The sequence below is a fragment of the Canis lupus genome, chromosome 23 (assembly GCF_003254725.2).
Source record: "Canis lupus dingo isolate Sandy chromosome 23, ASM325472v2, whole genome shotgun sequence".
Lineage (NCBI taxonomy): Eukaryota > Metazoa > Chordata > Mammalia > Carnivora > Canidae > Canis > Canis lupus.
In genome coordinates, this window is record NC_064265.1 from 23633077 (window position 1) to 23645100 (window position 12024).

Here is a 12024-nt window from a genome sequence, read left to right on the forward strand (position 1 = left end):
AAACAGTAATTTTTATGATCATCTGTGTCCCTTAAATCTATTAATTTTCATTTTATCCCTCATGAAAATTCAAAATTTTCTCTCCCATGAAAGCACTGAGACAAATCCTCTCCTATTACTCCACACCGGGTAGGAGGAGGGAGCAGGGGGCTTTAACTTGAGAGTAGCCTTCTGTTGAATGGAAGTATAACCTTGTAGAAAGAGAAAATGAGTATTTGACCCCTTATTAACAGAAAACATCATGCTGGGTGCTTTATTTATGGTATAAAGTTCTTGCAATGATCCTATATTGCAGATGTTATTATTACCACTTAATAGAGGAAAAATCTGAACTTAGGGAAGGTGAACATTTTGCTGAAGTCAGATGGTTAATTTTATGAGTAGGGATCTGAATATTTTTCTTTCTCCAAAGCTTATTCTCTTTCTTTACTAGTCTGTTTTATGTCTTATGCCTGCTGTGGCCAAGCACGCAGGCTCCCCCGGTAGGCTTTGCTGCAATGTCTTTCTGGGTCAGCCAGATTTCAGAAATAAGGAAACATTCTAACCCTTACCTACAAACCTTTTCAGAAATGGAGCACTTGACTTACACAGCCCATGGCCCCCACAGTGACATTTTGTTGTTATTTTTAAACGATTTCCTTAGAATTGCACTATTTCTTTGTTTGCTGTAAAGCAATGGCAATGTTTTCAAAAGTGTTCTAATATTAGTAGCTGCCCTACATCTTTTAAACTCTCTTCACTGTTCTGTGAATGTAGGTTATTACCAACATGATTCCTTTCCTGATTTTTGTTCTGTATTTAGCCAGCTGATTATGAAATCTACACATCAATGAACAGTTTCTTTATATCTTAAATATTTAAGCAAATATCAGAATAGAGTTGTTGCCATGTTCTCAAACTTTATACAATGCTTGACATACCCCACATATATTGAGATTGCCCTTTTTATTACAGAGTTATTATTATGCAGTAATTCCATGGTCATTATCAATTCTCTTGTTTACCACTAACAAGGAATAGAATAAATGAAGAATAAAGCAATCAGATGAGCACATGGGTGAGTGGTAGGATACAGGTGAAATGGAAAAATTAGGCTTGGATTTTAAAAGGTAGTTTTTTTTTTTTTTTTTTGCTATGATAAGCAACATTACTTTATAGGAGGTATGAGGAAAAAACAAATAGGAGGTTGGAAGAAAGATAATTTTACAGTTTGAAACCAATTTGTATTTTCATTCTGCCTATCTTAGTGGGTTTTAATGCACCAAAGGGTCAAGACTGTATAAATTAAGTTATGTGTAAAGGATAAGATTTTCTTACTTAAGCTTCAACCATGAAGAAATCAGATATTTCCTATAAGAAAAAACTAATTCTTTAGGGAAGGATAATTGGACAATTGATATTTTAACTTGCCCTTTTTATTTCAATATATAGCAAGATAAAAAGATTTATGTCATCTCACTAGAAAAGCAATCATGAATACCAAATCACACTGGGGAAATGTTTTGTTTTTCAAGTGCTTATCTGTTTTAACGTATCTACCACTGGCTCACATTGTCAAAGAAAAATCATATCATGTGTGGATTTACAGCCGTGACTTGGGAAAATTATGTAATTTCCAAAAGGTGAAGATATAAACATATTTCTTTCCCAGAACAATTATGAACTCCAATATTTGAGTTAAGATATAGGTCAGTCAATTCTTAAAACCATTACATGATCTCAAATGTGAGGGAAAAGAATTCAAATTATATCAATGGGTGCTTTTAGCCAAAAACAGTATGTGAAAAGAAATTATTCAATAGAAGTTTCTCTGACAAGGTATTTAGTTTGTTTTGTTTTGTTTTGTTTTTTAAATGGATTTTTAACAGGAGGTTATTTAGGTAATCCAGTGTATGGCCAAGTCCTTGTGATTTAAGAAGTTTCAATCCGGTTAGTTTTCCATTCCTATCTTGTTACTCTGTCCATTGGAGCTCTTTTGTCTTGTTAGCAACAATTTCACTTCCAGAGAGAGTGGACACAGAAGGGGAAATGGTAGTAAATTGTAAATCTTCACGAAGCTGAAGACACACAGGTTTAAGAAAAACCTCTGACCTTCATGACAAGCTACCCAGTTTTCCTCTATTACAGATAATTGGAAACTGATTATGATCATATGATTTCATTTTCAGAAATCTCATCAGTGTTAGTAAGTGGTTACATTTTTTGCTAAGATCTCATCAGATAATCTAAAACTTTAGTCCTAGAAAGGGTGTGTCTGTGCCTACCCACATGTCCTCACCTTAGGTCAACCCTAAAGGTCACCAAAGACAGGTCCAGGTCTTCCTGCATATTCCTGTCTGAAGAAGCAAGCTTTTGAGTCTCCTCTGCAGCTAGGCCTGCATGAAGAGCTAGAGAGTCAATCTCTTAGGAACCACCCTCAATTCCCCTTTTCCTTGCCTAATGGTAGAACAGTTTTGAGTTGTCCTACATGCTCTCTCAGTGGTCCCCACCAGGAGTGAGCCCCAACTGCTTTCTGGATCACCTCCCAAATAAACTATTTGCATCCAAATTGTTGTCTTGAATCTGTTTTTTTTTTTTTTTCCTAATTGAATTTTTTTGGGGAGGACACCAAATTAGGACAGTGATTCAGAAATTACCTTCTCTATTTATATGAAATGGCTGGAAGAAGCAAAAAGTAGGTAAGTGGGTACCTAGGGCTGGATGAGGGAACAGGGATTAATCATAAATCACTATGAGAAGTCTTGTTGTCAGTGGTTGGGGGGGTGGGAGGTGGTAAAATTATTCTAAAACTGGTATGACAGTGGAGCCATTCAATGAAGTTACTAAAGATCATTGAATTGCATACTTGAAATGGATGAATTTTATGATATATAAAATATATCTTAGGGGATCCCTGGGTGGTGCAGCGGTTTGGCGCCTGCCTTTGGCCCAGGGAGCGATCCTGGAGACCCGGGATCGAATCCCACGTCGGGCTCCCGATGCATGGAGCCTGCTTCTCCCTCTGCCTATGTCTCTGCCTCTCTCTCTCTCTCTGTGACTATCATAAATAAATAAAAATTAAAAAAAATAAACTAAAATATATCTTAATAAAGTTGTTAAAAAGTTACCTGATTTTACATGGATAGATGGTAAGATCTGGAGAGTAAAAGTGTTCAAAGTTACACAGCAAATATATGTCAGGGAAGGGAAGAGCATTTTAAGCCATGTGATTATTCTGAGAAATAGCATTCATCTTTATATTAATCATCTTGCTTTAACTCATTAAAAATTAAAGTACGTGAAAAAAGTGAAAAAGCACCAGTTATATCAAGTATCAATACATTTATGACACTAATTAGTATAATTATCATTTATTTAGTGCTTACTTTATGCTAAATGATTTGCCTTTACTATTTCAATTTCACAGTGGGCCATAAGGCCCTTTATTGTCCTCTTCTTGTACACAGGGAAATAGAGAGAGGGTAAGTAAATTATAAAAGGTCACGTAACTCATATGAGGCTTAGTGGGAATTCATCCATGCTGGTCTGACATCAGAGCACATGCCTATAATTAAATTATATTGCTTTTGCTAGCAACTAGGATTTATAGCTCTTACCACTCCAGCATGACCAAAAAAAGAGGAAGTTCCATACCTCACTGTTGAGTTTATTTATTTGCTGTTTGGTCTCCTCTGCTTTAATGAAGAGAACAGCAGCTCCAATCTCTGGGTCTGAAAAGTGGAACACACACAAAATGAGTCCTTTAGTAATAAACCTCATATTTGAGAATTGGGGCAGTTGGAATGGGGAAGGAAGCTTAAGCTACTACCTTTAATCTTCCTGATGCCTGTGCACTGTAGGTTCTGTCTCCCTGGAAATGGACATGCTTCTAGTAATCCTCTGGATCATGCCTGATACACTCCTTGAAACTAGGAACGTATCATAGTGGGGACTGTGACCACACTGATTGGATGTGTTCACATCATATCTTCCTTTCCCCTGAACACAATCACCACCATGTTCCAAGATGGCATATTTTCTTTTTTGATCATTCTCTAAAAATATATCACAGTCAGTGCCTAAACCATGGAAAAGGAATGTTCTTTTCCTCTTTTTCCCCCCAAATATTAATTCCCATGCCCATGAGAGCATCCTCCCCCACTTATATTTCAGGTGCTTAACTTTACTATAGGTTTCCTATCTCCTCCTGTGTTACTCTAAAAGATAGTATCTCCTATTTCCTGGTTCTCTTATCTGCACTTTTTCTTTACCTTACTCTTCCAAATACATTTATTTCTGTCAGCACCAAAAATTTGGATGAATTGCTGCTAGCTGGAGTGGAAAGGAATATATATATATTATATATTACATATATAATTATATATGTATATGTGACATATACATATATAATTTATTTATACTTATTATTTAAATATATTTATAGAAAATTATATGGTCATCCTAATATCTTAATTCTGGTAAATTATGGGTAGAAAACGTGTGGAAGAAAGAAGTCACTGAAAACAGTCTGAAGTGGCAGAGTAATAGAAGCTCATTTTGCAAAGACTTTGCAAAGTTAATCTATTAATTCAATGAATGACTAGAGAACATATATAATAGACCATGCCTCCTTTAGAAGAGAGAGCAATGAATAAAGAAAATGTAATTGACCCTCATGGAGCTTAGAGTCTAGCTGGGAAAAGAGACATTTAAAAAGCAATTAGGCAATAGATTTGAATTTCACACTAAGGGCAATAGGAAGCTATTTAAGGGTTTAAAGCATAGGATCAGAATTATAAGAATAAACTTGTATTTTTTAAAAAGTTTACTCTGTATGGAGAGCAGAGTGAGGCCAGAGAAGAGACCTTGGTAGCAATGCAGGCAAGAGATGGATGTGGTAAGGAAAAGTATGGTGGCAGTAAGGACACAAAGTCTTAGAATGTAGGGCTTAGGAGGTATAGCCAAGAAAATTTGTTGCTTGAGTGCATGAGTGTAGGAGTGAATGTTAGGAATACAAGAAGAGGAGGCTATAAGGAGGTGGGGGGACCAGAAATAGGTGGATGGATGTGGTGAGGTTCTGTGCATCATGTCTAGGTCTAGGTTAGTCAATAAGGAAAACTTCCAATTGGGACCTACCATCAACTTTCATAGCAAATACATCAGTGTGACTGTAACTATGATTTCTGTGCCTCTTTCCCCAGAGTAATATCAGCACAGGTAAGTCAATCAGATGAATGAATCAGGATTGTTGACTGAGATCTGTACTCCTTCTATCCCTGTCTTCCTTCCATCTGCAATTCCCCTCACTTCCATCAGGGAAGCTTATAAGGACCTTTCCATTTCCCCAGAAGATGATGAGTGCCAGGAAGTAGGATTGTTGATTGACATGGAATACTGGTATTCTAAAAAAGGAGACACACACCCAGAACTATACATTCAAAAGTTTTTACTGGGCTTGGTTTTGTTCACAGAAATATTCACTAATTATTAGTAGATACTGACACAGGATCTCAGAGCTGAGTGGGAAGGGGATGACAGAGTTGGCAGGGGACTATTGGCCTTACATCTGGTAGTTTTCTGGTAAATTGTTTTGGATATCCTATGCTTGCTCATTATTCTCACTTTATTATAACTACAAGTGTGTCTTCTTTAGAATTTACTTGTTATTTCTGGTCTTCATTATGTTGATAGATTTCTTTTTATGGACAATGAACTCAAGAAGGCAAAGGAGAGAGGAGGCTGGTTAGGTTTAGGGGTACCCTTACATTAATTCACCATCACCAGAGGGTAGTGCTTCACATAGGTCTCCATCATTTCCAACCTTCTTACATCCTTTTGAAGTTGTTTAAGCTCTGACAAAATGCACATACACAATCTCTAACCAATAGGTTGGTTAAAAATAACCAATGTTCCCATAGTGTACAACCAATACAGCTTTTCCTCTGGATAATGCTTTTGTGGATTAGTCTGCATTTGTAGTAAGAAAACATGGTCACCCTTTAATCAACAGCAGAAACTTGAGTCTCCTGACATACCATTTACCTGGGCTGGTAAATGACAGAGCATCTAGCCTGGACAGAGAAACAATTTCAAATTATATCTTAATAATTTGGAGATGGGACAGACTCAAGTTTAATTGTTCAATGACATTGGTAAAGTTCTATCATGTAGAAAATATTCAGAGAATGGGAAGGCAAAAAAGTGCCTATGCCAAACATTACAAGATAAAAAGAAATATCACCCTTCGTCAAAAGGCTAAATACAGAACTTACCTCCAAGAGGTGGGGAGACTCTGGGCTCCAGTCTGATGCGTTCAGAGCCAAAGTCAAAAGTCTGACTTTCCTCACTGCTATTTCCATCTTCAATTCCATCAACAATCCTATTTAAAATAAAGGACATTGGCTAGTTGTGCATTTATATTAATGGGTTCCAGTATTTTGTTTTTAAAGATTTTGTTTATTTATTTTAGACAGAGAGACAGAGCACCTGAGAGAGAGTGTGGGGCTGCCGGGCAGGGGAAGAGGGAGAGAGAACTCCAAGCCGACTTTCCACTGAGCATGTAGTCTAACTGGGGCTCCATCTTACCAACCTGAGATTATGCCCTGAGCTGAAACCAAGAGTTGGACACTTAACCGACTGAGCCACCCAGGCACCCTGGGTTCCAGTATTTCTAGAAGACTAAAATATTGTGTTAATTTCTAAATTCTACATACTCTAAAGCTGTACTATCCAATATGATAGCCATTAGCCTTATATGGCTATTGAGCACCTTAAATGTGGCTCATGCAAATGGAGATATGCTGTAAGCATAAAATACACATTGGATTTTGAAGGCTTGAGTGAAAAAATGCAAATGGTTTTATTAAAAATTTTTTAATATTATTTACATTTGAAATTATATTATTTGGGGCATACTGAGTCAAATAAAAATAAAACATTATTAAATTAAATTTCACTTTATTTTGTTTTTTTGAGTTCTGTTTTGTTTGCTTTTAAAAAATGTGGCTACTAGAAAATTTAAAATTACATATGTGGCTCACAATTTTAGTGTACATTGTATTCCAATGGAAATATAGAATTTAGAATCTTATTTATTCTCAGATTCAAAGCCTTAAACTACAGAATTCTTCTTATCTGAATTCATGTTAAATCACCAATCTATCCAGAATTAAATGTTTTAATCTAGTGATTATAGCATCACATTAAATAACTTTGATGACACCTTTACTCTCAACCTGGACAATACTCTGAAGTAAGAGTTAAATAATTACATATAAATAACTATTAAGACTTTGCCTAGTCTTTTCTTGCTAAAAAATGTCTAAGCTACTCATTATTTTAAAAATATAAGTCTATTGTAGAAAATTTAAACATAAAAGTAAAAATTAGAAAACAAAAATCACCTGTAATCCATCACTACTGTTAGCATTTTGATGCAGATCCTCAAAATCCTTTTATAAGTGTTAGGATCAATTGTACATAAACCTTTCTTTTCCAGCTCTGATATATTTCCCTTTAAGATTTATTGTCTTTCTTATTTAAAATGTAGGAAGGAGAAGAATAAGGCAATATTTTCAAATTACCATCCTCAGCTGAATTCCTGAACCTTTAATGTCCACCTGCTTTTTTCACTGTTTTGCTAATTTTTAAAAATATTCTCTCTAAATGGATAAATTGTGTTTTCTTCAAATGACTAGTTGAATATATTGACAAATATCACTTGCCTTTCAAGTAGAAAAACAGAATTTGAATCCAGATTTCCAAACTTAATCTCTGAGATTTTAGACAAAATAGTTCACTTCCTATATCTTCATAGTACAGATAACATGAATTATTTTACAGGACTCCTGAATTCCTGAGGAGACTAAATGCAATAGTGAATGTGGAATTACCTAGCAGAGGACATGACACAAAGGAAGCAATCAGTATTTTTTTCTTGCTTTTATTTATTATTCACCTATGATGTGATTTTTCAGTATTGCTTGTATGCACCATAAACTACTCCTTTCACATTATCTGAGTCAGGATTTTTCACCCTCTCAATTATCTTTAGTTAATCCTAAAGTGAATTTTTAAAAGTAAAAGTAGAGCCATGCCATGTTACCTATGGAAGAGGCAAAAATAAAACCAAGTTTCAGTTATCCACAATGATGAAGAAATCAGTATTAAAAATGAACATCACTTCATTTTCTTTACGATTTTAACTTATTGTTCCATAAAATTTTTGGTGGGTTCAAGTACTGAGGGAATAACATCAATGAGCCTTGTTCTTTTATTTTCATTTAAATTTATAAATTATAGAATTACAGTGTAGAAATACAAACTTATAATAAGAGGTAGAGCTAAATGGATGAAGGACTTCTGAATATTTAATGGACCCTTTTGAGAATATGACTAAAACTAATTATTACATTGCACACTCCTCCATGTAGAGGCAAAAATTGCACACAAAATCCAGGAAAGTTGAAGAAGCCAGGCTAGAAACCTGTGTGGTTGAGAGGCCCAGAAGGCTGAATAATTTACTAACACGGCACTAATTTGAACAAAAAGTAGCCCTTTCACCCAGGAAAGAATTGCATGATGTGATTCTTACCTTGGACTGAGGTCTGGGGGTCCAGCACTATTCAAAGCTGAAAGTTGCAATTTCAAGTTTCTCTCTTTCCTTTTACCATGGTTAGGTGGGTCGATTTCCTGTTTGTTTTTTGGGGAATGTGAACTGGAGACTCTGCTGGGTGAGTGAAATGGCACAGTGCCTGAAGCCAGCTGCTTCAAGCTTAAGCCTAGATAGCTTTTATTGCTTCCACCCTTTTTGCTGCGTGCAGAGGAGGCTCCCCTCGTGTAGATGGGAGAAAGGGAGACTGTCTCCTCGTCCTCCCCTTCCTCCTCCTCCTCTTCATCTTCCACAATGGATGGGAGTCTTTTGTTGATGCTGCCATTTCCCTTGGGCTCCGACTAAACCAGTGGATAACATAGGTTAGTACAGATCGCAAAGACCACTTGAGAGGTAGATCATTCATGCTGGTGGGCCCATCTAAGCAAAGTCAAATCCTTTAGAAACCTCTCAGTAAAACTTCACACTTTGCAGATTTTGCTTTTATTTATTCAGGGGTTCAATGTATCCCCATTTCTGATATTCCCCAGGTTTACCCTTTCTGCTATCCTGGTGTTAGTCTGCTAACACCTCTCTTGGTCTTTTTAAAACTGTCTTGGTGCATTTTACCAGGCTTGCATCCAGATTTTAATCAGTCTGTCATTGGTAATAGTATATGAGGGCACGTTCTTAGGACATTTTAAATTTTACAGGAAGGTGTCAGCCCCCTTGTTCCTTTAAAGCCATAGGGTCTGGAGTGGAACTTTATGTGTCGATCAACCAGAAAAATATATTATCTTTGAGAAAAAAAAATCTTTCCTATTTTGGATCACAGAGATGGAGTAAGGTCAGTAACAGCCACAGCTACTCTACTTTCTGCTATATTTATTGTCCAATGTCAATTGGCAGGAAATGGGGCAAACCATTTGGTCTACTCCCCTTGAGAACCCTGGGAAGGGAAGGAGAAGTCTTGCTAGACCCCATCTTAGACTCTTGACTGGAGTCATTCAATTTTTTAGACCAAGAAGAAGCAAGGGAGAGAATGTGTAAAGGCAATGGAGGTAATGATAGAGTGGCAGGGCAGAGAGGACAGCAAAGAGGAAGCTAGTGGCCCTCATGGGGTCACTATAAGAGTGGCTGTTTCTTGCTCTGCCTCAGACATGGCTTCCCTGCTCCAAAAGGTCAACACATTTTTTTGTATGCCTCATTTTGTATGCCTCATTCTCTTTTCAGGATACAACTGCTTCTACCTCCTCATCACTTTCTTTCTTCTTTTTTTTAAAATAAATTTATTTTTTATTGGTGTTCAATTTACCAACATACGGAATAACACCCAGTGCTCATCCCGTCAAGTGCCCCCCTCAGTGCCTGTCACCCATTCACCCCACCCCCCGCCCTCCTCCCCTTCCACCACCCCTAGTTCGTTTCCCAGAGTTAGGAGTCTTTATGTTCTGTCTCTCTTTCTGATATTTCCCACACATTTCTTCTCCCTTCCCTTATATTCCCTTTCACTATTATTTTCTAAGAGAAATAAGACAACAAATAGAAAAGATTTAAGAGTGCTATTTAAATCTCATGAACTGTCATAGTTACTCCTTCGTCTTAATAAACAGTTGGTTTATTGGTATATTTGGATTTTCCTGTAATGTTCTAATGATAGATACCACAACAAAAAATGAACTTGAACCTGTGGTGACTTTACAGGCAATAGCCCATTCAGTGTAGGCCAAGCTAAGAACAATTAGTTTACTCATGTAGCTTTCTTGTATTTTAATCTTAATGACTCAAAATTTCTTGAGGAAATGGCATTATTAGACTCATCTTTCCAACTAGATATGATTCTTTTAATTAATGTGAAGCCATTAGTTCTTTATTGGGATAGTCATGGTTTGGCTTTTGTTTTTTCTTTTCACAGCATTTAAAAATTCTGTGCTTTTAACAAAAGCTGGACCGACATGGAATTTCAGGGGAACATTTGTTTGGTAGCACTGTAGAAGAGAAAAATTAGCTCACTCAGTTAAAGACACAACAGGGCAAAGTTATCAAAGAAATGAAAAACAATGAGTGAATTCTTTAATTGGACTTCTGTTTATATTTGCATTGGCAATTTAATCATTCCTTTGGCTCAAGGAGGCTCCTCTGGCCCTAAAAGAATTCTCTGACTAATAATCCACAGTGTTTGTACTTCTACGAGTTTGTTTAAATTTAAAACTTCCATTTTATTATGGAAACTTGGCACTTTGGGCAAGTTGCTTAGATATTGACTCTTGTGATCAAGGCAGCCAGCAGTACTTTAACCAAGAATTAATTATTCTCCCTACCATTATTGCTGACAGATGCCACGTTTATTAGATTATTTAACACCCAGCCCACACGCAGCCTCTATGCAGAAGTACCAGTTACTTTCTTCAGGCCATCTATACAGAAACGCTTGCTTCCCTTGTGTAGCTGGACTCACTCATATATACACAGCCATAAACTTCGACCACAGATTTCTTCTTTCTCTTTTGACCCATCCTTTATTTTCTCCTAACCAGTGCTTTTATGAGGGCAATGAGGTGTTTGTTCCCATAATCAAAACAATCTCTAATTTAGCTCATGACATTCTATGTGGATAGCCACTTTGAACTCACAGTTGACTAGATTCAGTCAAACCTGTCATGACTATAGGGGAAGTAGAAAAAAGTCCAGTGGCTGAATGCATGGACTTTTGGTCATACAGTCCTAGAAGTCCTGAGACTTACTATCTATAACTTTGGTGAAGTAATATAATTGCTTAAATCCTTGGTTTTCTCGCCTATATATTGGGAATAGTATGAGAAAATAGGTATTAGATAATGGAAGTTAAAACACATAGCAATGTGCATTGGAAGTACTTAATAGATGCTTGCCCTTGTGATGATGATCATGAAGTAAGTGGAAGCATTTGCCTCAGGGCAGGTGCTAAAGAGAGTGTTGGTTACTTTCTTTTTACATAATCTACCCTTCTTTGCTAGTTAACATAACTCTTAGCAATGCACCCTGCCCACAGATCTCCTTTTTCCCAAAGATCTTCCTTTGCCAGTTCGTTTGGCCATAAGGCTAAGTTTAGGGGTGATACCATATAAACGGACAGGTTAAAAGGAACTTATAGGAAGACGTCTGGAAAGAAGAGCCTCTATCCTGTTCTTTCTTTCTTTCTTTCTTTTTTTTTTATTTCTAATCTGGAATATTGATAAAATGGAGAGGTCTCCAGCAGCCATCTTAGACAATGAGATCTTTAAAAAGGAAGCCATGCATTGAGCATAATGAAGCCAAAAGAATAAAGCTCAGGACCCTATTGACACTGTTATTATCACCCACCTCTGGTCTTGTCCATGAGAGAGAAATAAACATCTTTTGCTTTGAAGCCCACGTTATTCTGGTGGTTATGATATTGTAAACAAATTTAAGCCTAAATTATACAGAATAATTTT

At 36.6% G+C, this 12024-nt stretch overlaps 1 protein-coding gene across 1 annotated transcript in view; it reads right to left on the reverse strand.

The window, feature by feature from the left end:
* The window catches only part of KCNH8 (potassium voltage-gated channel subfamily H member 8), a 367898-nt gene that overhangs the window by 19975 nt on the left and 335899 nt on the right, over positions 1–12024 (reverse strand). The window contains exons 13-15 of the mRNA XM_025448969.3: positions 8573–8931; positions 6252–6358; positions 3634–3710 (exon numbers count right to left, since the gene is read on the reverse strand). Coding sequence (XP_025304754.1) covers positions 3634–3710; positions 6252–6358; positions 8573–8931 — 543 coding nt within the window. The remainder of the gene's footprint in view (positions 1–3633; positions 3711–6251; positions 6359–8572; positions 8932–12024) is intronic.